Raw genomic sequence first — 27,916 nt, forward strand, 5'->3', positions numbered from 1 at the left:
ACGCTACTAAAGAAAACCACTTTGATCGCCTGCATGATACTCATAATACAGAGCAATAGGCACAGCGAAAACATGTAGTCCCAGATTGACATTGACTTCCCACACAACTGACATAATTGCAGTTTGACTGGGGCTGATGTCTGCCTACATGCAAATACACACACACGTACGCACTCACACACTCACGCACTCACACACAACACACACACACACATTTACCAGCAGAATGAATACCATTACTGTACTACACTACTTACCAAACAACTCAGAAGTATTTCCCAATTCAGTATGTTAATTGAGCAACTGGGGTTTACTGTGCACAGCTGTATTTAGAGAGGTTGAAGGGTAAGTGTGGGAGGTGTTTCTTGGCCAAGGATGCGTAGTCGGATGAGGGGCTGACTTTTGACATCACAGTTTTAGGTAACATGCGTATGCCCTCAAAGTAGGCGAATTGTGGTAGGCTGAGAATAATGTGTTAGAATGTTGAAGGCGAAATCTGCTAAATGTCATTTGAGTGTGTGTCATGTTGCAATAAACATGACACAGCAGGCAGATCTTTTGGTCTTATTTATTGTTTGAATTAAATATGAGTCAGAGAATAAGACATGCCATCCTCAAATAACTTAGATGAGATGTACTGCAGTCACCTACTATCTCATCATTAGTCAGCAAATTTCCCATTGTCCAAAAGTTTGACTTACTGTAAGGAAACACCATTTCCCTTTTCAAAAGAAATAAAAATGATGAACCTGCTTAGGGAATGGGCACACAACAAGTCCCCCATGTAAACCGTTATGATTAATACATGATCTTAAAAAAAAAAAAAAAAAAAAAAAAAAAACACTTTCATTTTAGAACAATAAAGTAATATTCATGCTGCACTTTTTGTTTCAGTTTACCTTTCTATGTTGTTGTTGTGGTTTCTTTTATTGGGAATTTTTTTTAACTTTTCAGTGCCCTCTCACAAAACTTGTGACTGCATGACTAGCTCATTTTGTTTTGACATGACTCATCAGCATCAATCCTTTTGGTTATGGATGGATGTCATGGACTTGATAACAATAATACTTTCCCTAATCTCTTCACTTAAATTATATTACAATAAATCATAGTATATTATGTCATAAAGAATCATAGTCATAGCATGTCGAAAAAAAGTAATGAAAAAGTCATGGTATAGTATGTTGAAAAAGTCATAGTATAGTATGTCAAAAAAGTCATAGTATTGTATGTCAAAAAAAGTCATAAAAAGTCATAGTATATTGTGTCGAAAAAAGGTCATGAAAACGTCATAGTATAGTATGTTGAAAGAGTCATAAAGGGCATAGTATAGTACAACAAAAAAAGTCATAGTACAGTATGTCGAAAAAATCATTAAAAAGTAATAGTATAGTAGGCTACATTCGAAAAAGTCATTAAAAGTCATAGTATAGTATGTCGAAAAAGTCATGAAAAAGTCATAGTATAGCATTATAGACTTAGACTTAGACTTAGACTTCTCTTTATTGATCCTTTTAGGATTACTCCCGCAAGGAAATTGGATTTCCAGCAGCAGATTTGAGCAGCTTACAAAACACTTGTATAGAAAATAAAGAGGTATAAAAAATACAGTATAAGAATAACAATAACAATAAACTTTTAGCTAATATAGGAAGTAAACAAAAAGTAAATAAACAGTAAAAAACAATAAACTACAGATAAATAAAGATAAATATATAGGACTGTGTATGGCATTGTGTCATTATACAGTGAATAAATGACATTTAGCATAAATTAGCAGTTAAGAGCAGTTAGAGTTTCCAGGTATGTATGTGAGTAGATTATTAATTAATTGCACAGTGAATGCGTGCTACCACTCCTTCCCTTCCTTCCTGTTCTGTTCTATCCTCTTTACCCTATTTCCTCCTCCCCCCAAGTTAGGAGTTGTAGAGTATGATGGCATGAGGGACAAAGGAGTTCTTGAGTCCGTTGTTCCTACACTGAATTGCTGATGACGGTGTGTAGGGGGTGGCTGGCATTGCCAGCAATGTCCAGCAGTTTGTCCAGTGTCCTCCTCTCTGCCACCGTCACCAGTGAGTCCAGCTTCATGCCGACTACAGAGCCGGCCCGCCTGATCAGTTTATCCAGTCTGGAGGTGTCCTTTTTGGATATGCTGCACCCCCCAGCACACCACAGTGTAGAAGAGGACGCTGTTAACCACAGACTGGTAAAAAATCCGCAGCAGTTTGCTGCAGATGTTGAAAGAAAAGTATGTCGAAAAGGGATGAAAAAGTCATGGTAAAATAAGGTATGTCGAAAAAGTCATAGTATAATGTGTCGGAAAAAGTGATAAAAGTCATAGTATAGTATGTCGAAAAAAGTGATAAAAGTCATACTATAGTATGTCAAAAAAGTCATAATATAGTATGTCTGAAAGTGATAAAAAAGTTATAGTATAGTATGTCGAAAAAAGTCATAGTATAGTATGGCGAAAAAGTGATAAAAGTCATAGTATAGTATGTCGAAAAAAGTGATCAAAAAAGCCATAGAATAGTATGTCAATAAAAATCATGAAAGTCATAGTATAGTATGTCGAAAAAAGTGATAAAAGTCATAGTATAGTATGTCAAAAAAGTCATAATATAGTATGTCTGAAAGTGATAAAAAAGTTATATTATAGTATGTCGTAAAAAAGTCATAGTATAGTATGTTGAAAAAAATGATAAAAGTAATAGTATAGTATGTCGAAAAAAGTGATTAAAAGGTCATAGTATAGTTTGTAGAAAAAAGTGATTAAAAGGTCATAGTATAGTTTGTAGAAAAAAGTGATATAAAGCCATAGTATAGTATATCAAAAAAGTGATGAAAGTCATAGTATAGTATGTTGAAAAAAATCATGGTATAGTATGTCAATAAAGTGATAAAAAAGTCATAGTATAGTACGATGAAAAAAAGACATAGTATAGTATTTCGAAAAAAGTTATAAAAAGTCATAGGATAGTATGACGAAAAAAAAGTCATAGTATAGTATGTTGAAAAAGTGATAAAAAGTCATAGGATAGTATGTCGAAAAAAAGTGATAAAAAGTCATAGTTGTCATGTTGAAACAAATGATAAAAAATTTAAAAAAGGGACAAAAAATGTCATCATATAGTATGTCGAAAAAGTGATAAAAAGGCCATAATATACCCGAAAAAGAAATAAAAAGTCATATGTCAAAAAAAGCAATAAAGTCAAAGTATAGTATGCCAAAAATACTCATATGTCGAAAAAAGGGATGAAAAAGCCATAATATAGTATGTCGATAAAAGTGATAAAAGTCATAGTATAGTATGTCAAAAAAGGGATGAAAAAGTCATAGTATAGTATGTCGAAAGAAGTGATAAAAATGTCCATTTATAGTATGTCAATAAAAGTGATAAAGTCATAGTATAAAAAAACGTGATAATGTCAAAGTATAGTATGCCAAAAAAAGTCATAGTATAGTATGTCGAAAAAAGAGATAAAAAGTCATAAAAAAGGCATAGTTGTTGTGGTTTTGGACATTTCTGTTGCCTGTTATTATTTCTGTATGTTTCCTGTTGTGTTTATTGTATTCTGTGGTCTGTGTATATTTTGTTGTGTATAGTTCTGTTCCCTGTTTTGCATTATGTTCCATTTCCTGTTTTATTTTGATAGTCTGTTTTCTGTCTTGTCATGTCTAGTTTTACTTCCTGTGTTTTCCAAATGTGTAATTGTCTGATGTGCTCCACCTGTTCTCCCCAGCCCCTGGTGATCCTTCTGTCTTGTGTTTTCTCATTACCTAGTTTATTTAGCCCCTGTGTTTCCTTTGTCTGTTGTCAGAGCGTTTTGTGTCTGTTTGTGGCCTTATCCTGTCAAGTGTTTTTGGAATCTTCCCTGCATTTTTTTCTGAGTTTTTCCTTGTGGATTTTTCCATGTGTTTTTCCAGTCTCTGTGCTGCCTATTTTTGTTGCCATTAAACCCTTGAGCTCAAACCTTCTGCCTGCCTGCCTGCCTTTTCTCTGCATATGGGTCCACTATCCCCTGCTCCACACAACAATAGTATCGTGTTAAGGAAAAACTCAGGAGCAGCAGAACTCATTTCACATACGTGAAGAAGGTTTGGGAGACTTTGATGTATTACACAGGACCATTTAATGAACTGTCAATTGAGGAAATAACTTTGGCAGGCAGTACAGTTAAACCATTGATGTGTTATCGTGTCGTGCCTTCCCAACTCCCTAAAATTACTGTCTTCCTGTAAATTTAAACTCATGCTGGACGCATGAACTTAAGCTGAACCCAAGAACACAAATATCTCAGCACAGACAAAAATGTGTTTACTTCCTCCATGGCCTTGGCAGGGTTAACAGCACTATCTGCTACTTCTCTCATCACCCATGGAGGCACAAAGTTAATGCATTCCTCTGCCTGGAAAGGTTATGCGGTTATGTTGGACACTGACCTGAATGACAACCTGGGTACCATTGTCTCAACTTACACAGCATGAGTTCATACGATGGAAATTCCACAACAGTATAGTATATTACAAAAGTTATAGCACAATATAATGAAAAAAGTCATAGTATAGTATGTGCAAAAAAGTCACAGAATAGTTTGTCAAAAAAGTCAGGAAAACGTCATACTATAGTATGTTGAAAAGTTATATAAAAGTCATAGTATAGTTTGTTGAAAAAAGGTTTATAAAAGTCATAGTATAGTATGTTAAAAAGTCACAGTATAGTATGTCAAAAAAGTCATAAAAAGGTAATTGTATAGTATGTCGAAAAGGTCATAGTAAATTATGTTGAAAAATCATGAAAAAGTCAGTATAGTATGTTGAAAAACTAGTATCATAGTAGTAATAAAAATCATTTTAATCAAAAGTTGATAAAAAACATTTTATCTACGAGTCATTTAGTCAGTTAGTAGGACACGCCTCTTGAGTATGACTAGCATGCTGGTCTGGCTGTGGGTGAGTAATGTGTGAGAGAGCACTGAAGCCACAGCACAGACACATTTCTTCCTATGATACCATTCATAACATTACTGCTGAGTGGCTTTAAGCTATTATAGTTTAGATTAAAGCTACAAATTTAGAAAAACAAAAAAATTCGGTGCCTTAAAAAATTTTCGGTACCTGGGATATTTCTTGGATTGGATTAGCTCACGTTTTACCTGAGGTGGCTGTCATCCTTATCTGAAAGGCTGGAGAGCTGACAACAGTATGGCTGCAATCTTAAGGGCATTGGTTCTCCCTCTTCTCATTCAGGGCTGCTTTTGCAGTGTTGGACAGACAGGCTGCATGAAATGGACACCAAAAGGAGATCATGTTTGCTGTGAAGCCTGTTCTGCTGGTAAGTAATAACGGAGATAATGAGCATCAGGATTCTCTATGATTTTGAAGTGATGGAAGTCCAGGAGAGCATTTTTGACAAGGGTTTTACAGATCAATATACTGTTATATCATTCACATCCTAATGTATTTTTAAAGCATATTATAATAGTATAGTGGGCTTTAAAAATACCAAAATTAAACCAGCACTGTTTTTTAATGAAACACTGTAGATACCCATGGAGGTGAGGACAAATGCCCTCTCTGCTCACTTTCCACATAAACTCAGTTGTTACACAAATATGTTAACATTATCCTTTTCCAGACCTAAAGAGTTCAAGTTATCCCATGTAGTATCTAATAAAAGCTAAAAGCCTACTGAGTTGTATCTGCTTTTGTCAGTGGATGTAAAAAAGAAAAGAAAAATTCCAGCCTTTGAGTGGTGGTTGCTCATAACCAATATAGTTTCAGTGGTTTTTCAGCTAATACCACAACACAGAGAAAAGGCTTGGATGGCGCAAGTGTTAAAACTAATAATTTGGAGCTGTGATATATACTTAATTCGTCATTACAATTCCCAAACAGTAACTTTTTTTCAAAGCTTTCCTTAACAACTTTTAATATGTTACTGTATGTATTCTATTTAAATATATTCTAATTTAAACATTTGTGTATGTATGTATGTATATATATATATATATATATATATATATATATATATATATATATATATATACACTTATATGTATATAAGTGTGTTAGCTTGAATCGACTACAACTTACATTTCATTGGGTAAAATGGCAAATAAATTAACCTTGATCCTTGAACCTTGTTTGTAGGACACCGCCTGGTCCAAGAATGTGGCCCAAGCCCGAAAGATCTCTGTACTCCTTGTGAGGCCGGGACATTTACGGTGAACCCAAAAGAGTACCGCTGTACCAGGTGTACACAGTGTGTAGGTATGTCAGCAGACGCTAAAACTGCATAAGACATGTCTTCAATGTCCCACAATCTGACTTTTGTCTTTTAAATTACAAGTTTTACAACTCTCTTTCCATCTGGTTGTCATCTGTGTAGGTGCTCAAGTCTATGTGAAAGAGTGCACTGCCACAACTGACACAAAGTGTGGCTGTAAAGAAGGACTCACCTGTGGTGATGACCGCTGTTCCTTCTGTTACAAAAAGTGTGACAAAGGTTATGAACCACAGAAACGTAAGTAAAACTAAAAATAAGCTCATGACTTTAGCACATACACATTAGATTTACAGTTTATGTTAAGTTGCAAGTCAACCGAATGACTGTGTGCACAGGTGATTGCAGACCATGTCCAGAGGGAACCTTTAATGACCAAAGTCACCAGATGTGTAAACCCTGGAGTACCAAGTGAGATATTAGCCTGCTCTAAAAACACCATCTGCCATTGTAGCCATTTTGTTGTTGTACTGAAGAGATTTGATAAAACACTTTATTTTCCTAAAAGGTGTCCCAATCCAAATCAAATGATTGTGGCCAAGGGAAATGCACTTATGGACATCAAGTGTGTTAATGTTTCAGTTGCCCCAGTGATCACTACAAAGCAATCTGGTAGGATGTGATTATATTCCTCTCGTGTACGTTTGCTTTAATTCTTGTTTTTGTTTAAAGCCAGCAATGATTTTTTGCTGCTGTTGTGTCAGATCCCACAGAGGAGGCATGGCCATTGGTCTTATCTGTGATCACAAGTGTGGTTCTGATGGCCTTTAGCATCATCATCATCATCATCCTTGTGGCCAAGAAAATCTTCCAGAAAAGAAAGGAAAAAGGCATAAAGCCAATCACAATGACCCAGATAATCACAACCCCTACAGGTAACTACTACCGTACTTCGTGATGTATTATCAAGAGATTATCCCGACCATATTGCACAGATTTAATGTCGATTATACACAATGTTTATCAAGCCAATGACAAATACAGTGAAAAGGTATTTGCTTTGCCCTTTTTCTCTCCTTCAGATGAGCCTATGACAGATAATCCCAGGACATTAATAGCCATTGAGTGCAGTTTCCACGAGGCCCAGCAAGAGCAGGGCAGCAGCTCAGAGTCGCTCTACTCCAAGGACTCCTCGAGCCAGCTCATTGCATGAAGAGGGAAACTGGACTTGACTGCGCCGCTGAAGAACCTTTTATATTTGTGTTGAGTTTGGTGAAAGGAAACAGGATATCCCGAATAAGATGGAAGTCCCTCTTTGTGATACTGGAGATGTTTTTGTTGTGTCAATTTGTTTGGCTCTAAATGAAAGAAACAGAGCCCTGTGTTCATCCAGCTGTCTTTTCCACTCCATTTTACTTTCATCAGAATAACCAAAGATACTGAGAAAATCTTTATAGGTCAAGTTAGAGGTATCACTTTGCTGTACAATTAAACCAGGATGTAATTATAGTGATAATACAGTAAATGCACACAGGGGAGGAAGGGGAATTCTGAGAGGGAAAAAACTAAGTGGATTACAACAGTCCATTCATCATGTTAATTTCATCAGACAGTGAGGCTGTTTTTCCCCTTTAAGTTAAGCCTAAAAGAAGATAGCTGTGAAAGGTTTTGAATTATTGGATTGAGTTTTGCACCAGATGGGGAAAAAAATTATACCTTACATTAAATACCTAAGCCTTTAAACTTGTTTTAACTACTTTCAAACAATTGGACTTGTGCCAATAGCCTGTGTATAATATTGTAGTGTTTGAGTTTCACTCCTCTTATATTTGCATGTCTAAGCGGGAAAGCTGCGGAGTGCTACTTTGTGTGACTGTGGGTGGGCGTTCAGCTGGGTGTAAATGTCTGACGGCAGAGAGGTCTGAGTCACACCTAAGGCTGAGCCCACAAATGCCTGCTAGGTATCTACTTTTTACTGCTGAATTTGTACATTTCCAACTCTGGTTATGTTGCTGTGTCAATCATGATTTTATGTTGTGAAACATTTATGATTTATCATGGGGACAGTTTGCTATTTTTGTTTGTTATTTAAATGTTTCTATAGAACACAGAAGATAACTTTGTTTACAATAGTATATAGTATCACTTTGAAGACAGCGTGGTGTATATAGCCTCTTCGACCCTACTTAACGTTACCAGGAACTATATGGACTTTCCAACAATTGCTTCATTGGGTTCAAAAAGTCCAGCAGAGGGAGTTCCCTTTTTGTGAATAGATAATGAGATATTTAAACTTAAAACCAAAAGAAATCCACAGTACACTGTCTGCATATTTAAAGCACCTTGGTGATATTTTAGAAAGAAAGATTTGGTTGAAGTTTTATTCATGAGCAAGCTGAGGCTTGCCTGTTGAGCAAGAGTTTGACAACACAGTGGATCTCCCAAGATCAGTATTTATGATTAAATGTCAGATAATGTGATTAGTCACGGGCTGCACATAGATCTCTGAGATTTCTATGAAGTGCGTCATGTGGGAAATCCTCTGAATAAAAACTTGGCAAATATATGTGGCAAACACAATATAAAAAATGAGGCTCAAGGGTTATGTGGAAACCCCCCAGTCAGTCAGTCTTGTACAACACAATGGAGTAGGCAGCTAGATCAGACCAAGTGGAACTTTTTTTTTTCACAAATGCAGGTCTTTTCTGAACTGTAGCAGGCGTATGTATATCTTTCTACTGAAATGGAACATTTGTTAGCCCACACCTTTAGTACTGTATCAGGGACTATGAGTCACAGCTCACACATTGTGATGTCTGCTGAAAGACCACAAAGTTCACTGGTGCCTTGTAAAGAGTTACCACAGTACTGTCATACAGTGAAAAGTAGTAAGGACTGTAGCACTTTACTTGTCAGCTGGTAGGACCAATGTACGCACTGGTTTGGTTTGTGAATTTATCATTCTGCCTCATAATATCTATAATATATATTTTACAAGATATTTTTATATGTCTTTGGAACTGTCAATGACAAATACAGTTGCAGTACTTATGTAACTTTTTTTTTTTTTTTTAAAGTCTATAAAAATGTGATTTATATTTTATTTGTTGTACTTTCATACAGAACAATTGCATTCATAGTGGTCCACCTGCAGTGGCATATTTCATCTGTAAAAAACAAACAAAACAACAAAAGGAGGTTTAAAATGTGCGAGTAATATGAACATACAAAAAAAACCAAACAAGTGAGACTAATAACTGGTTATATGTGCGTAAAAAATACAATCTTTTTAGTATTCTGTCAAATGAATAATGGTACTGATTGATAAAAGCCCACCTAGCAAAAAATAAAAAAACATCAGTTGGATATGTATCAAGTAATTTAAGTTTAAAAAGGTCCACTTACAAGTTTATTGAAGCTTTTTCAACTGCATCGGTCACTCAGCGAATGGAGATTGCTCAGGTGTCGTCATGTGACCCATGTATGGGAATGTAGTCATGCAATAAGTTGTTGTATATGGGGGGAGACCTAAAATGACTGAGATGCAGTTGAAACCTCGAAAAAGCTAGTACTGTAAGTGGATCTTTGATCTTAGATTAGTTTGTTACATATACTGTTCCCAGAGGTTTATTAATATCTGGATATTACACTAAACAATTGAACATAGTGTGATGATTGTTGTAATGTTTTTTCAAATGGGATTTCCATTTAATAAGGGTAAAACAAGTTAATGTGATTGTCATTGTACCATTGTAAACATTGCTGGAGCCCTGCCAAACTGCTTTGAAACAAGTTGATAGCCACTCTGAAAGTTGATGCCTTAAAGTAGCTTGTCCTAAAACCACATCAGGTTTAAAAGGTTAACTTTTTTAAGTAACTTTTTGTTTTGTCATTTGACATTTTTGATTGTCCCACCCTACAGCTTTGGTTTTACTTCTCTTAATGCTGTGGGGCATCAGTGCTAACCACTGCACCACCGTGCCTCCACCAAAGAATCCAAAATGTCAAATGAAATAACATGAAGCGATTATAGATAATGGATGGACTCTTGACACATCAACTAAATAAAAACAAACATAAAAAGTTACAAATATAATAAAAAGGTATACTGTTTAAATTAAACACTCATTAACAGTGAAGATTTAAAAATAAAAACTTCAATAAACCCAATTTTTCCCTTTAAAAATTATAAAAAAGGCATGAGTCCAAAGTGTTGTCATTATTCACTTAATCAAGAAATATAAAAATGTCACTTCTCTCAATTCACTCTGTGTTCCACTGGTCTAAAGTGCTAGTAGGGGTGGCTGGTAGAGATAACTATATTCTTGTAATCTTAAACTAATAAGAGCTCTATAGCTGAACTTATATTTAGTGTTATAAAATATATAGATGTGATGCACTCCAACAGCACAATGTGTGGAAAATTATTGTTGCTTGCAATTTTCCTTCTTCTCTTTCAGTTTAGTGCGTCCTGATTTGTCCATTTGCCGTTTTGTGGGTGGGATGAAAGTAGGCTCCTCGAGTAGGTCATGCAAGCCAGAATGTGGCATGGGAAGGGTCTCACAGGCTGGACCTATAAGATAAGATAAGATGGAATTTATTGAACCCACAATGGGTAAATTCCCTTGTCCCAGCAGATCTAAATTGAAGGAAATAGGATGCGAGTGTCCACCCATTGTTTCAACGGTTCATTTTGGGTGCCATCTGTCGTGTTTACGGTACCTGCTTGTCCCACCCGGAGGCCCTCGGTGCTTTCCCTTCTGGCCTGGAAGGTCGGGTCCAGCTCCTCCGCAATGTTTCTGATCTGCTGGGCTTGTCTGTAAAGGCAGCAGTTGTAAGTCAGCATATAAACTAGATGAAAGGCATATGGTCACAATTAGGGTTGGGCATCAAGAACCGATTCCTACTTGGAATCGTTTCAAAAATTACGATTCCATCGAAAGCGGCACTCTAGTCTGGCTTTATTTTACGTTGAAAAAGCTGTAAAACTGCAACCCACCAATGAATCAAAATAAAACTTTCCTCTTATTTGTGAAAATAAGCATGTGACCCGTTTCAACTCCACCCCTCAAAGAATCAGAATCGAGAATCGATAAGAACCGGAATTGAAAGGAAGAAACGGAATTGGAATCAGAATCGTTAAAATCCAAACGATGCCCATCCCTAGTAACAATACAGACATTTATCAGTTTCATGCATATTTCATCTAAAGACAATTACGGTATAGTGGAGAAGGGGCTGGGTGGCTGGCTCTCTGGGGAGCACTCCTCAGTGGGGGAAGGAAGTCCCTCTGAGTCAAGCCTCTCTCGTTGGACCTAAGGCAGTGGAAAACATTTTTATCACCTTGTTATTGAAGTGAAAGACATGCATGACAATGAAATGTCTTTAGATAGCTGAAACTGTGTTTTAAATAACTCCGACAAATTTACCGGTTGGTCTCCTGCAGCCCGTCGGTCATGATGACTGATCATCGCTCTGTGCTCGCGCCACGATGCCGGCACTTCTAGCTCACGAGATCTTCGCTTTGACTTAATTTCCTGCTTCTGCATAAAGCGTGCAATTTCCTAGTGCAAAAACACGACAATGGATCATTTCACAGGTGGATATTAAACATGATACATGGGTACTGATGACTTGTCAATTCGTCGTACCTCATCCTGCGCCACTTGTGCTACTCTGAAGTCTCCCTCTGGGTAAGAACTGCATGGCGAGGGCCGAGAGTTCTGCGAAAACAAGACCGTAAAAGACAGAATTTATTTATTTTTATACTGAAAAGAGAAACTGATCTTCTGGCCTTTCTCCTTGACTTCTAAATCACGGCGTTTCATGATAAACTCTTGGATCCCCTACCCTCATCAACAGCTTTTCCTCTTCCTCCTGCAGCTTGTGAGCCAGTTCTTCATCCTGCAGGACCTGCCGCAGCTCCCCCAGGTCCAGGCTTGTCTCGCCTGGCTCTGGTTGTAGTGATGCTCCTAAGGGTGAAGTATGACAGTGTCAAATCCAAAGGAAGTGGAGTGACTATTATGACAACCAGCATACAAGTTGTAAAAAACAACATGGAAATCAGTGATGAATCAGACAAGTGTACTGACACAGAGGCTGAAAGACCCAAGGACCGATGACATTTGAATCACACCAAGAGATAAGAGGAAGCAACATGTGAGGGAATGTTGCTAGATTTTGAGAGAAACTTCATAGTACTTATTCCCGCACTACATCAAGAAGGAAGATAAAAATGAAAAGCACACATTATTTCATGACTACTAATTATAGATACGAAAAAGGAAAATGTCCCACTTCAGCAAGAGACCCTAAGACACCAGTAAAACCAAAATTTGTCCAGATTAGACGATGATTGAGGGAAGGTGAGAGGAGCAGATGTAAACAGAGAGGTAGGGCAAAGCAAAGCTTTCCCTCCGCAGATTGGAGTTGGCTGCAGTTCTGGGTGTTACCTGCTGCCAGGCGCCTTGACCTATCCCTGGTTGAAGCCCTGCGGCTTCTGCTGCTGAGGCTTTGGCTACGCTGTGGGGCTTTTCGATGGGGCTGCTCTACTCTCCTCTCCGCCTCCTGCTCCTCCTCTGAGCTTAACCTTTCTTCTATGGTATTGTGCCAATGCCTGCGTTCGCTTGTTGTCCTCTTGACCCTGCAATCATTTGCATTCCTCTCCCTCTCGTCATCGTTAGTGTACCTGTGCCCTCTCCACCTTCTACTGCCTCCCCCGTCTCTGTTAGCAAGATACAAGTCTCTATTAATTTCATAAACCTTGCCATCACGCTCCACATTATTACGGTGCCCGTCTCCGTCTTCTCTGTGATCTCTCCTACTGTTCTCTTGGTATGAAAGTCTCCTCCTCTCCCTGATATCTCCATGGAAACTGTGCCTGGTGGTGGCAGCTCTCTGGAAGACTCTCTGATGTGGTTGGGAGTCGCTGCAGGAGACCTCACTCCCATGAAGCACCTGGCTGTCTCTGCTTTGAGGCCTTATTTGTAGTGGCGCCCCATTGATGCCAAACCTCACAGGCACGCCCCTCTCTCTGAGGACCTGGCCCAGCATCTCCCAGACTCGTGTGGTTTCCCCCTGTTGCCTGTTAGAGCTCCTGGTGTTGTCCTGAAAATGGACATGCTTGTCGGGGTTGTCCTTATAGCTCCAGGTCCTCACCAAGTCTCTGTTGCTGTGTTTACTCCTGTCAGGTAGCCTGACAGATTCACTACGACTACATCGCCTTTCTCTTACTTCAACTAACCTCCGGTCTCTATCCTGATCTCTGTTCCTGTGCGAACCCTGATACTCCTCTCCATGGTTCCTTTCCTGATCCCAATTCCTAGGCTTCCTCCTCTCTAGGTCCCCATTTTCATAGAAGTCCTCATTCCACTCTCCTCTCTCCTCTGTAAAGCTGCTGCGAGAGCTAACACTTCTGTAGTTTCTCTCTTGTGGCGGATGTAAAGATGCCTGGCGCCGAGGAGGTGCTGTGTTGAGCCTTTCATTCAGTCTCTGGGACCTGACAGAGAGCTGTTCAGAGAAAACCGTGTCCGAGTCCTCTGAATCCTCACTCAAACGCTCTCCCAAGTCACTCCTGATTTCCCTTATGGAATCTGTGTGTCCTTGATTTGACCATGCACTTGTGTTTCTCTGAGCTGCTAGCCCCCTGGGGGAGTCAGCCTGAGGCCTTGTTAAGTCTGAATGGTTGTGAGAAGTAGGCCATTGCCACCTGGTGGTGGTAGAAGGGTACCGCTTCTCTCGTTGGTGAAGGCTGCTGCTGAGTGTGTGCTGGTGTGGGGATGGCAGTGCAGGATCGCTGGCGCTGCCTTTAGTAATGCCAAACATGCAAACACAAAAGCAGGGAGGATGGGTGAGGCTGTTAGTGGGTAATATTAGAGGAGTGCAGTTCATTATGAGGCAACACATTATATTAAAAATAGCAGCATGTCCTTTAAGTAAGTATTTGTTAGACAATGTATATACATGTTTTAGACAAACAGAGGCTTTCCAATACAGATATACAATCATGCATTAAAGACTACACCTTACATGCATGTAACTGATGCAGAACACAACACATTAAAGAGATAATAATATAAAGAGCTATGTAGGATATGTTTTGTTCATGCATGTATGTGGAGAATGACTTAAATATAATAATAAGCAGTAGCAGTGAAGCAAAGCATGGTTAGGGAGAAGCCAAGCAAGCCCTGGACTTTATCCTACTTTAAGTGGAACAAATAATTATTTGTTCAGAAAATACATTTATAACATACATTTTAGATCAAAAAATGACAAATTCCTAAACATTCAAACATCACCATTTTCTTTAAAATGATTTGTCAGTATGTAAGGATTGCTGACTAATGTTGTAACATAAGAATACAGTCAAAAAAACACTAAACAAAATAGCAAAACGTAAACTGTACCTTCACTATGGCTCCTCCTCATGATTCTCTGCTCCTCCTCTTCCTGCATTCGTTTAGCTATTTCCTTCAGAGACAGAGACATACTGATTGCTTCTTTGTAAACCATTATGAGTAAGCCATTAGGAATTTAGGCTAAATGAAGATTACAGAGAAATGAAGCTGTTCTGTCAAATATACAAACAAACATAGAAACATAGTTTTAACGTTTTAGACTTTGATAAGATTTTCAAACTAGATTTCATTGGCCCTGTTACAACCCCTTGATCCAAACTAAAGTTATTTGCCAATAACAAAAGTCACAATCTTTCATTTGGCTCATTTCCCTTATTTTATAACAATCCACAGAACTAATTTACTTATAATGAATTAATCTGGATAAAAGCATTATATAATATACCAAAATAAGCTCAACTCACTGAGAGCAGTCAGGTTATACTACTGGTGTGCAACCATAAATTGGTATGACTGCAACGGTTTTCTCTAAAAATGTCACTTATACTGTGCTGTTTCAACCAGAAGATGGCAGCATAACATAGACAGTGAAAAAAGAAAGCAAGGTAACCACAGTTTCCTCCCTAATCGAAATATTTAGGAAACTTTTGATTAATGTCCGAGATTTTATCCGCCACCAGGAGGTTTTGCTTTCATGTCATCTTCTTTTCACAATGTACAAAAAACTGCTCTTAGACTGTAGGCACTAATGCTATTACATCTATTTAACCTCACGACACAAATACATTTAAATTAAATTTACTCAAGTCCCTTGTTTTGATCTATAGATTATAAGCATTCAAGTGACAACATGAGTAAAACATGGACCAAGTTCTCAGACCCCGTTCGGAGTTGACTGATTTTACATCGAAGAAGAGAATCTAATCCATCTACATCTGGCATGTCTACAGAGGAGGCTACACCAAATGCAGAGCCACTGTGACGTGATCTGACATCTTAATTCTAGGTGGCTAAAACTAATTATTTAGGACAGGGCTCTGTCTGACTGAATGGAAACTAGGAGACTACATGAGAGACAAATAAAACTTTTAATCTCCTTGAGCTGGAACTTTGGACCAGAAAAACTCAGACAGAAGCAGATCAACAGGACGGTTTCACTTGAAGTAACACCTTGTCACTGGATAATGCCTGCTCTTACAAGCGCTGCTATGCTGGACTGCTCTCTGAAGGCGAACCCCCACCATGTCTCTATGTTGCTTTCCTTGGAAAGGCCAGAACTAATAATGTTTCCTACAAATCAGCAGATTCTACCAGTGAATTTTATGAAATCTCTCTCTGTAGGATGCATTTGCAACATAAATCATAACTAAAAGCTAACGCAGCTCCTTTTGGCTTTGCAATCAGGGCGTGTGTGTCAGCCACTTTGCCAGCATCAGCAGACAATTAGCAGCTTGCCATGGCAGGTTAGGCGCGAAGTGCCCCAGGGATCTGGCATTTAAAACTGCACAGCCTGGCGCCTTCTGTTCCTTAATTAAAGACACAATCTACAGGGAGGCAAATATTTAATCAACACCTCTGATCAGCCAGTCATTAAGGAAGGTAAGCAAACAGGAGTGTTAATAGTTCACCATTTGATCCTAACATAAACACTCATAAAAAGAAATGATTACATCCACACAGGAATAGTATATTCTCCTACCATTTGCTGCATTACCTTACATGACTTTTAACCCAGTAGGTAAAAGGCCATTTAACTCTTGAGTGTAGACACCTCATGTTGGTTCCAACAGAGTTCAAACCCAAAACCTTTAATAATGATGAATGAACCCCACAGTCTCTCTGACCTCACATCCTCCAAACAAGGACCTTCTATAAGCCTGTCCAAGGCAGCCTTCTCTAAAAAGGAAACTGCAGGGTAAAAGGAAAATATGCTGGAGCGGCCTTGTGACGCAGACCACTCCACTGGACCTGCTGGGGAGGTTCGTGGCAGAGTTAGCTTTTTTTCCCCCACAATGCTTTTCTACTTACACAGCTCAACTCTTAAATTTATATTGTTGAGCAATCAGTTTCTGTAAAGCAACTGATGTTCAGAAATGCACATGCGTGCTGTAAAAAGCGCAGACATAAAGACAACATTTTTTGACGGATCGGGCTTCTGTGTGAACAGGGAGAGGTGATTGATGGGAGCCATCTGGTTGCCCCTTCACGTTTGGGTTGCAAGATGAATTGTTTTTGTGTTCACAACATTTTGGAGAGATCTAGTGCTGTACCACAAATTAGGACTAGGAAAGAATGGAAAACAAATGTCAACCATCACAGCATTATCTAGATAGTAATGTTATATTTGTATCCAAAATCAGATGGTAAAAAAAATGTAACTCATGTTGTCTACAACTGAAACAAGACTAATAGGTCTACAGCCACTCTCCGAGAAAAAAAAAAAAAAGAAAAAAAAACATATTGGAAACCCAGAAACAATGTTATACCATTTAATGAAAAGGCTAATCAAATAAAGCTGAGTCCCTCACATTATTAAACAATGCACTTAAATAATGTTTTGAGTTAACATGCCTCTTCCTAAAACTGCAGATTTTATACGTCGAATGTGTACATCCAGTGAGGCTCGGTATGCACACATGAGTGCATTCTGTATGAAGAGGTTGATGGTCCATGTCTGGAATCAACCACCAGAGAAATAGCTTGATTCATCATCCAGATGGTAGCTGACAGGCTGTGTCTCTGTTTACCAGCTGACTTTGCTCATACAGCCCTCTTAAGGCACAGTGGATACAGAGGCCCCAAGCGGCCCTTTGCTGCAACCGCCATTCATTATGGATTCACTTAGTCCTAGAGAGAGCAAAGTGAACCATATGATACTCCCTGACCTGCTTGTAACAGGGAGATAATTAAATGATATATAAGTATGTCCCGGGTGCCATATACGTCTAAGAGTCCCTCTGCTGAAGTTTATGGATAATGCTGGTGCTATTTTAAGTTTGTGTAAACTGCCAGGGTTGGTCAGAATCTAGATTATGCCCAGTTCTGTAGTTTGAGAACCAAAGAATCATTAACCTACCTTTACAAGCAGCGGCATTCTGCTTTGTCCACCACCTCCTACAGTGCTCAACAGTTACTGAGTCAGATAATCCATTACAGCATCATCCATTGACACAGTCTACAATATTGTGGCTCAAACTGAACTAACAGAAACTCTGATAAAACTTCGGAAATTAATTGTAACTGAAATTAATTCAAGCTGATCACAGCCACTTCGTCTGCGGAGAAGGAAACTACCAACTTTCAACAACCAACTTTCCAGCCAACAGTGGGGGAGCGAGAATCATTTGGGAGTGGAGTAAAACTTCATTGACCAACAAAAACCTGGTCTAAAGTCAATAGCGCAGCATTTCATTGTTATTTTAACAGCTAATTAGTAAAATGCGCCTAGGCTCGTGCACACACACACACACACACACACACACACACACACACACACACACACACACACACACACACACACACACACACACACACACACACACACACACACACACACACACACACACACACACACACACACACACACACACACACACACACACACACACACACACACACACACACACACACACACACACACACACACACACACACACACACACACACACACACACACACACACACACACACAACGGTGCAAATCCGCCATCATAATAGCAATGCGCCAAGGTACAAACGCGCCTGGCTTTTAAAATGAATGGGAGATGACACGGATTGGTTAATTGCATGTTACACCCAAAACACACCTATGATTAAAGAAGACACTAAGTACGACCCTTTTGAACCATGCGCACAGCGCACGGACCCTTTTTTCCGCCATCAAACTAGCAAAAGTGGATTTGGACATGCCCTAAATGCACCTGTGCCATGCACTTCACGCCATGCATTTTAGATCATTAAAATAGGGCACTTGGTCTCTTATGGAAACCTTTTACATTCTTATTATATTTATCTGCAAATAGTAAGAACATTATTCTACACTTGCTTTTGTCGTTTCTGTTTTATCACTCTATTGTACCAAGTTGAACTTGTCCATACAGTACAGTGTCTGGCTCTGCTCTGGTTGCTGACAGCAACTAGACACCCACAGGAAAGGATTTGTTCCTCTTTCAGAAGCAAATCCCTCAAAATATTTCGCTTTACAAACTTTGCTGTCACATTTGTGTCTTCTTATTAACTGATCCATCTTTTGGTTTCAAGCTAAGCTTAACATCACAGATTTTTTTATTTAAAAATGAAATAATGGAGGGACTGGTAAAGGAACACTAATTTCCAACCTTTCCATATATCAGTCATCCAAGGGCCATGTCTCTATCTTCCACAATATTCTCTAGGTTTCTGTGGCCAAAATAAAGATTTCTTTTCCATCAATCATATCAGATCATATGATGGACTGAACTACTGTCAGTGTGCCAAGTATGGGGTCTATTCATTTAGAAAGCTAAAGTAAAGAGTTGTAGTAGTAGCAGCAGTAGTGTGTAGCAGCCTAGCAGCCCACTGACGGAGATAATGAGTTTTATACAGACACTGATGGGTGCAGATCTTCGAATATAAAAAACTTTTCAAAATTGGAGGTGGGTAGTAAGTGGATATTTGGCAAGTAGGTGCAGATTCAGGTTACGTCAGAACTGATCTTCGCACTCTTTATACTGGGTAACACTGGTCTGAGCATGCAAAGTTGAAAATGTCTGCATAAATCTAACTGGTATGCACCAGTTAGATTTATACAGACATTTTCACTGGGGGAAAGGCTGTGAATACTAACTCCTGCCTCGATGTAAAAGTATAGTTGTTAACCACCACCACAGACTGAATGTCCACATAGCTGCCAGTAAAATATTCTTTTAAAAATATTGCTAGATCTTTAATGCATTAATTGGAAAAATGTAACACTAGATGCAGACAGAATTAAATCGTTTAAAACTGTTTTTGCTCACCTCATCTTCCTGCTCCCTCCTCCAGGCCTCCTCGGCACAACGCTGGATCTCCTCCTGAATTACACGGGCATACTCAAAGTCTTCCTCCTCTCTACAGAGCAGTCAATGAAGAAAAAAGGACTTTTTACTCTTGTGACGTATGTGATAAAACTACCAACACATCAATGTCAATAAGAATATAAATCTGCATAGTAAATCTACTAGGGTAGAATTTGGGCTGCACAATAGTTTTTTTGATCTTCTCGCAATATCAACTGACGCAATAAACACACCACGAAAGGCTGCAACATATCCCAAAAGACACTCTGAGATTTCTTTTGTATTAGTTAAAAGAAAATATTACAATGAATTAAAATGTTTACTGCCATTTTAGTGGTGCCTTTTATATTCAATTCACTGTTCAATTTGTTTAACAAAAGAATGTTGGAAATGATTTACTTTCATTTTTTTAAATTCAACACTCAATTTGTTGTATTTCAGCAGAATACTGAAAGCAACAGAAAGGTAGAACTGAGTACACTTTCGTATTGGTTTATTTTTCTCAAGTAATATCGTTACCGCGATATTCCCCAACATTATCGCATATTTTCCTCATATCGTGCAGCCCTAGTCAGAATACACGCAGGACACTGCTATCTGAATCTTAGTGCAGCAGTGTGAGCTGTGTTGCAGTACGCTTTGAGGAGCAGGGGTCACCTACAGTTGTCTGGAGGCCTGTCTGAGGAGGGTGCTCTGCTGGGCCTGCTCCTCTTCCTCCTCATCCTGCAGCCTTTTCGCTACACGGATGTCATTCTGCACTAGCTGGTTCTTCTGGATGTTGGTGGTATAGTATTGCTCGACTATGAGGGAAAGGCAGAGAAAAAGGCAGAGGGTCTCAAAAGTTTGACAATGAAGGACCATGTCTTATCAAGATTGTAGTAATAAATAATCACTATATAACTTCTGGTCTAAAGCGGTTGATTTTTGAGTATTCCTGACTGCGGTGTTGTTAATTTGAAACATTGTTTGTGGCATGCCAGACCCGTAGTGTACTTTTGAGAAGTCCTACAAACAGACACCAAATTACATGTCACTTTACTACTGTGCAACATTGCAAAGAGACAGACAAAAAGCGAGCCAAAAAGAAGTTCAATGCAACTACCTGAGGTTTTTTCAGTCTGCCTTGGTAACCCATGAGAATAATATAGCATTTTACTCATGTATGTTTTATTGTCACGGTTATTTGTATTAATAGCTGCCAAGTATAATCAGTAGCTAAATTCCGTAACAGGATAACTAAAGCCCCACAACACAGAAAGTGGTGATTCACTGAGACAGACTAGCCCCACGCAATCTACACCTTAGTGTAGTGTGCAGCTGTACTGCTGCCACAAGGTAGCTTGACATTGGACTTACTCTCCTGTTCCTGCAGGTTGTGTGCCAACACTCCATCCTCCAGCACAGCAAAACACTCGCACACTGAAACAGAGGACAACAACACTTCAGTGCCATACAAAAGGTTACAAAAAGTGTTTAAATTAATGGAAGGGGGACATGCGTAAGTAACAAAGTGAGCAGTTCTCTCAACTTGAGAGCTAAAACAACAGAAAAGCATTTGGATGGCTTGAAAAGAGACAATGTTGTGGAGCTTTTGGTGCAGCACTTTGTCTAAAAGGGAAACAATAGGATACGAGTGCTGTGTGTCACGTTGGTTGTTAATTCAAAAGACAAAAGGCGGAGGAGTATCCCTTGAGAAACGTTAGGAAAAAAACAAAAAACATCCACCACTCTGGCATGAATTCCCTGTTTAACATAAAAGGCTCCAATAAAATCCCCATCGTAACAGGGTGCCAGTGTTCCAGAGCAACACCCAAGTGGCCACAATTATTGCTGTCCTCTCAAAGTCAGTGAGTTTAGTAGTGACAGAGGAATAGGTCCAATCTGACATGCTCGATTTCAGAGTATCTTGTGTGTATGCAATGCATGTACTATATACATAGATATAGTATGAATATAAAGTCCGAAATACGTCATCTTTAAAAATTGTGCTTGTAAAGATCTTGAGGTAAATTCATGCTTTTTTGTTTACTAATGTGCTCACTATTACAACCAAATGAAGATTTTAGGAACTACCACCTGCAACCACATATACTGGGAAGCCAGTGCAGATGGTACAAAAGTATGTTGAGTGAAATCTGTTAGGTTGTCGGAAATCCCAAGGCTTTAGCTCAGAGCTCTCTGTACACCAACTCTGTCTGGTTCTCCATATCAAGCCACTCTGTGGCAAGCTGAGCCTTCCCTATCCCATGATCCCATTGTCTGGCCACCTGCTGCTGGATACGGTAATAAAACATATCGGTTTCATGTCATTAACGTTCTCTAGCCTTGCCTCGTTTTGTCAGAAAGCTGACAAAGAACTTCATGGGGACTTTAATATAGACAACAATTATGCAAAGAAAATGTTACCAAACGTCAAAGAAGTCAAAACAAAGTCAAACAATGGGATAATTGGTAAGAGAGACATATAATGTGTTGAATACCCAGTTTTGCAGTACTCCTTGGCCTGTACATTGTTTTTTATAGCTTTAGCATCTGTGGACTGTTATTCTCATCTATAGCCATGCCAAGTGTTTACAGTAGTCCTTAATAAGCCACGATAGCTGCGATGTGCCGAAGCCCAAGGGTGTTTAAAGTCTGTCAAACAAGCTTAAAAGTTACTCGGGAGAAAATCAACACAGACAGGCAGCAGCACTGTTGCCCAGCTGTTTTCACACTTCCTCCATCTTAGCAGACACACAGCTCACTGTGACGAGATAAAACCGCTTTGATATCTCACAAGGGAACCTAGAATGGCCGTCTACTCTTACAATGGTGCTTTCAAATGCCAGGAGGACAGAAGACAGCGTTTAATAAGAGATTTTGCTCACTGCAGAGGGAAAAGCCTCAAGCCTGAGCCAGAGGCAGGGCCAATTAAAAACAACTGTCCTACGACTAATCCCTCCACTGAGCCTATAAGAGCAGGCAGGGCCACTTCTGTGGTGACAACAGCTACGTTTACATCCATGCTCTTAGCGTAGGATATTCAAGTATTCAGATTATGAGCCAAGTTGACACACACGTAAATGCCTTATGTTGTTTATAATAACCTGTTTTAGCTCATAACCCAGCCATAGAAAACCTGAATATATTGTATACTCTTGTAACCGTTGAGGTGCAAATGTGATCCAGTATCTAGAATACTGTGCATGTAAACCTGGCTGTCACTGTAAGCGCTCTGTAAGGGAGATGTCAAAGCTAAAACATTTATTCTCATTTTGTGCTTTTTTTTTTTTATCCCTTTGTGAGAAGAAGTACAAATCTAAAACAAGGACATTTTTGAACAGAAGACAAGCAAAGACCCTGGAAGTTTACTTACTGTCTAAGATTCGCTGGATGGTGCCACAGATGACGAGAATAAATGTAAGGCCTCAACATTCATTGTAAGAGTGACATCGGGCCTACAGTCTTTGGTACAGCTGTGACCATCTGTGTGGCTAATTGAAAACACACGAAAACATCAAGCATTCAACCCATGCCAGACTTTAAGACTCCTTCTGTGCTCGCTGTCTTGCTAAGTTTGTACTCTCAAAGCAAAACGTTGGTTGTTTTTCTTTCTCCTGACACATATTCCCTATTGGCCTATCTTGTCACTGTTTACACATTCATATTCTTCAGAGTCCTCTTTTTTTCCATTATTGCTGCACCTTTACAGAACTAATGGAGCCTGCTCTGACAATACAATGTTCAAATTCAACATTTATAGAACTGCTTCTGAGTTGATATAACAAGTCAAACTGAGGATGTGTCCTCTTTGTCCAGTTCTGTAAATAGAGAATAGGGAGAAAAGGCCGGCTTCTGAGACATTCTTGTGGGAAAATTTACTCTATCCTCAAAATCCTAAAAATGGAAAAGAAAAAAAACAAAACAACGTTCTTGCTTAGAATAAATCTCTGGGTACGTTTTATTCTACAGGGGGCCAAGCCCAACAGTCAAAGTTCATAGAAATCACCCAGACAGCACTAAGCCATCAAAAGGGTCTGTTTACACCATATGTGACCACATAAGTCTATACTGAGTTAGCCCACACCACAACAGACATACATTACCACTTACACCTGTCGTGGAGCTTAAGAGACTATCCGCTAAATGGATCTCCAACCTGCCCTTATGCGCCCAGTCTGTCAACAAGGAGGGTTTAAGTCAAAGATTTAGTTGTAACCCAACAGGACCAATTCAAAACAGTTCAAAAACATGAGTTTACACTTAAGTCCTAGTCAGAAAGCCAAACGAAAGTATGAAAGAGGGAAAGAGGAAAAGCGTGTAAGCACGCAAGTGTGTGTGGGTGTGTTTGCATTGCAGGTTTACTTGTTTTTAACTACATTCACATTAGGGAGGGGCAAGGAGACAGTGTTATTATGACTGCTAAACAGGTTTTCACGGACTGGGTGTGCACATGTAGACGTGTTTAGTTAGAGTGCAGGCCGAATGTGCTTTCAAAATAGTAAAGAGCCTCCTACTGTAAGCTTCTTAATAGGGACACTGAAAGGACCCTTAATAGGGACACTGAAAGGACCCTTAATGGGGACACTGAAAGGACCCTGTTTGGCCGTGTCAGTTTCCTAAGAGGATAGTTAATCCAAGATCCAGCAGATCAGAACAGAAATTGGCAATGGCATTTGAACACCAGAGGTTAAGATATACTAAAGGGGTAAGATTGTCTAAGAAAGAGTGCAAAAAAAAAATAGATAAGATTTCAAAATATTAGCAGTCACCTACGGCATTGCCTAGTATGTTACAAAAGTGTGGGCAGACTGCCTTTGCAGTGACACTGTGGGAGAAGGTTTTTTTTTCCTATTTGAAAGCCTCTTCCCTTACACATATTCTACATGTATGTTTAACATTTTTGCTGATGTAACTAAAATCTCATAGGTGAATGCATGCACTTTGGTTTATGGTAGAACTCCCACCAGCATTATCTAACTGACACCAAAAAAAAAATGATGTAGATTATCTCAGGCATCCAGCTTGCAGGAGCAGATGATTAAACACTGACAGAGATATTTTTGTTTCATCTTTGGAGGCGCTTGGATAGCAGCAGTGGCAAGTGCCTGCCAAACAAAGAGACCAGCGAAAGGAGAAAATGACAAGGGTTCTATTTTCAGCCAAAATCCCCCTCACATATCTATGTGTGTGTGTGTGTGTGTGTGTGTTCTGTTCTCCTGCTCACTGCTTTTTGCACAAAATTTCACCATGAAGTATCTGTCTATCCCACAGCTTTTTTGTGCTGTTATAAACTAGGTGAACTGGACCAGGTTGTCATGGAAAACAAAAAGAGGTGAAGGGTAATGGGACTCTGGGTCAGTGGGGGGAATTCCTCTGGGAGCTGCATTCCCTCTGCACATCAGGCTATATCAGGAGCAGCCAGAGGAGGGACAAAACAGGAACTGATAAGGGGGGGGTGGAGTGAAAACAAAGACTTAGCTGAGCCTGAGGAGGAAAGCGAAGGAGTGGGACACACTACGGCTCTTAGGGAAATTGAAGCATAAACAACCACAATGGGGGGGCCAAGTAAATGACCACAGTGCCACAGAGAGGGACAACAGCACAGTTTGACAAATCTGTCTGGTGAAAGTAGATGATGACCGGAAAAAATTACACTGATCAGACATCTGATTTACATGCTGCTATTGTCTCAATGAGCAGTTTTTTTGCTGCCATTTACCGGCTTTGTTTGCGCACTGGCCCCTGCTTGATAAAGCATAAAAATGCAAAGCTGCACAGTGTGCCCTTTGTGTATGGACACAAGAGCGGAGTGCTGAATTATCTCTCTTGATAAAAGACATGCAGACCTATTTCTATCCCATTCATTAGTGTGGACATGCCAAAGACTGAGTCAACAGTCTGCAACCAGGCCACAGCTTTGACATTCCTTACATGTGAAAGTTTTCATACGTCCATGCAAGCAGATACAACTAATTTAGTTCATAAAACCTGCCTGCATAAGTATGACGTGACAAATTCTGTTGCTGTGCATATGAATTTTTTTTGTAGGAATTGCAGCTGGATCTACTAAACACCACTACAATTCTCACTCCAACTTGGTGTTTCTCAGTATCTGAATGCCTTCATGTCGGACAGCAACTTCATTTTTGTAGTCTACGGCCCAGAGATCAAACATATTATGAGCAATTACAATTGCTTTGTTTGGGTTTACAAATTAAATTGAAATTAAAATTGAAATGTTTTCCCAACCACCGTATATTCTGCATAAGACACTCTTTGTACTGCAAGTCAGAATGTTTCAACTATAAAATGTACTTCACTTAGGTTATCGATAGTGATAGCACTTTCTTCCCCCAGAAAAAAATAATCCCAAACAACTTTCTTATCCCTTCCTCTTATCTGCAGCCAGCACTGTTTATAATGCGATCCATCTCTGTACAGGTTTATGACTGAACCGGTGTCTGCTGCATATAGTCAAAACATATGGCAAGCTAAGTCTTATCTGAGATGGAGTATTGGTGCTACAGAAATCAACCACAGACACAAAGGAAAAAGAAAAGCTGTTATTTGGTGCCAAGGCCAGTTATAACGCAAAAAAGAGACAACGGGAAGTTAAGTCATTTTCTCTAAAGTACGCAGCAAACAGATTGACAAGTTTGTCCTTAGTATTCACTGTGCTAAAGTGTCCATTAATCAAATAATTAACCCATACCATACTAGTACCATGTCTGCAGTTCAGTAGCTGACCCTGATCTCCCTGTGAAGGGGCTAAACAAAAACAACTTTTCTCCAGGACCATGAACCATGGGACGTTCTGCACACACTTTTTCCATACTCAATGGTTCTATTGATGTAGGAGCTGGCTCTGTGTGGGAGTATGTGCTTACCTTCTCGGACACGTGGAAGGTTGGACTGGTCAATTTCCAGCTCTGCCATCATTGTCCCTGTTGTGTCACAGCCTCATGGTGATACAGAAGACCCTGACACCCGAAAGGGAATTTTGGAAGTTATTATCTGGCTAAATTAAATGAGACCCAAGGGCAAGGCACAAACCAGAAGAAAGGAAACAGTCAAGCTACACAGACAATTTGGTAAACATTAGTGTATTTAAAGTTGAAAACAGATTACGGATTATCTCAGTGGTGTAAATGTAAAAAAGTTAGCTATTAGGCCTACTAAGAAACTCTGCACCAATGACAGCTGGCAGCAACAAAGCTAACACGAGCAGTGCTGCTGTTAACAGTAACGTTAACTAAGTTAGAGCCTGCAATAATCAACAGTATCTGCATTGCAGTAGGACATTGTGTTTCGAGCAAAGTAAAAAAACAAAAAAAACAGACAAACATTCAATCAGTCTGTGCACCAAAGAGTCATTGCTTTATAACCTACCTGTTCCCCGGCACGTTGCACACACAGGCTCCAGTGTTGTGTATGTAAAGTTACACACAGCCTATTCAACAAGTAGCTACAGTACCAAACATGACAGCGAAGTGTTAACTTTGTCCACTCCGTCGCACTTCCCCTCTTCTTCTTTTTGTCTCTCTATAAATTATCCAAAGTGTTCAGAACGTGCTTGACCGTTTCTAACGCCTCTACTTTTGTTGTGAATTGTATACGAAACCGACGGTCTTGTTCATCAATGAAACAAAGCCCTGTTGAATAGCGAAGAAAAGCCAGGGCGGACAAACTTAGCCCACAGACTGTAGCACCGGCTGCTTCTTCACAGCTCCTGTTCGGCAGCAGTGGGGGCGGTTAATCGCTGCTGCTGCCTTCACGTGCTCCTCCAAACTCAGTTTTATTTCTTAACTCAGGCAAACATGTTAGGATTAAGCAGCGTAAAGAGAAGCGCACAACAACACAGCATTAGGATTTCACCTCCAGTTAGTAACACCCATCCCACCAAATATTACAACTTGAATATCATACAAGCCCAGGCACACACTTTCGTGTGTGTCCACTGAGTTGCAATATTTAGAATAGTTTTGAAGGCAACACTTTAACCAGCCGAATGTTCCAATCACTCAAATAATTTAGCTGGAGTTTCCAGAGCAGAAGTGTGTTAGGCTGTAGGCTGTATTGTTGGGTGACCAGACGTCCCCGGTTTCCGGGGACAGTCCCCGGTTTCGGTGACCTGTTCCCGGCTGGAGCTGTGACCGACAGACCCGAAATTGGAATGAAATAGTCACCCTACACGCACAGGCTCAAGACAGCCAGAGCCACAGCAAGCCTCAGAGCTCAGAGATGTTCTAGAATGCTCATTTTAAGATGCTAAAATTACTGTTTATTTACATGGAGTCTGGTGGGTTTAGCC

General features: G+C 39.5%; 2 protein-coding genes across 4 annotated transcripts; one reads left to right on the forward strand and one right to left on the reverse strand.

Moving 5' to 3' along the window:
• The first annotated feature begins 4,976 nt into the window (after positions 1–4,976).
• Positions 4,977–8,337, forward strand: tnfrsf9a (tumor necrosis factor receptor superfamily, member 9a). The gene is made up of 7 exons (XM_028582365.1): positions 4,977–5,336; positions 6,155–6,274; positions 6,393–6,527; positions 6,626–6,698; positions 6,796–6,899; positions 6,992–7,162; positions 7,310–8,337. Exons 1-7 carry the CDS (start codon positions 5,207–5,209, stop codon positions 7,438–7,440), a joined length of 864 nt encoding a protein of 287 aa, XP_028438166.1. The 5' UTR covers positions 4,977–5,206; the 3' UTR covers positions 7,441–8,337.
• Positions 8,338–9,284: 947 nt separating this feature from the next.
• On the reverse strand, positions 9,285–27,379 carry ccdc187 (coiled-coil domain containing 187). 3 transcript variants are annotated; one of them, XM_028582362.1, is made up of 13 exons: positions 26,995–27,379; positions 26,493–26,585; positions 20,980–21,042; positions 20,285–20,423; positions 19,585–19,675; positions 14,636–14,699; positions 12,680–14,032; positions 12,078–12,199; positions 11,879–11,950; positions 11,657–11,791; positions 11,448–11,542; positions 10,950–11,044; positions 9,285–10,800 (listed from the first exon to the last, which is right to left on the reverse strand). In XM_028582362.1, exons 2-13 carry the CDS (start codon positions 26,542–26,544, stop codon positions 10,652–10,654), a joined length of 2,430 nt encoding a protein of 809 aa, XP_028438163.1. In that variant the 5' UTR covers positions 26,545–26,585; positions 26,995–27,379; the 3' UTR covers positions 9,285–10,651. The 3 variants fall into 3 exon arrangements, with proteins under 3 accessions (XP_028438163.1, XP_028438165.1, XP_028438164.1); XM_028582364.1 differs by lacking the exon at positions 12,680–14,032 and having other exon boundaries at positions 26,995–27,378; XM_028582363.1 differs by lacking the exons at positions 26,493–26,585; positions 26,995–27,379 and adding an exon at positions 22,979–23,080.
• Positions 27,380–27,916: the final 537 nt, after the last annotated feature.

This window comes from Perca flavescens, chromosome 7, assembly GCF_004354835.1.
Source record: "Perca flavescens isolate YP-PL-M2 chromosome 7, PFLA_1.0, whole genome shotgun sequence".
Lineage (NCBI taxonomy): Eukaryota > Metazoa > Chordata > Actinopteri > Perciformes > Percidae > Perca > Perca flavescens.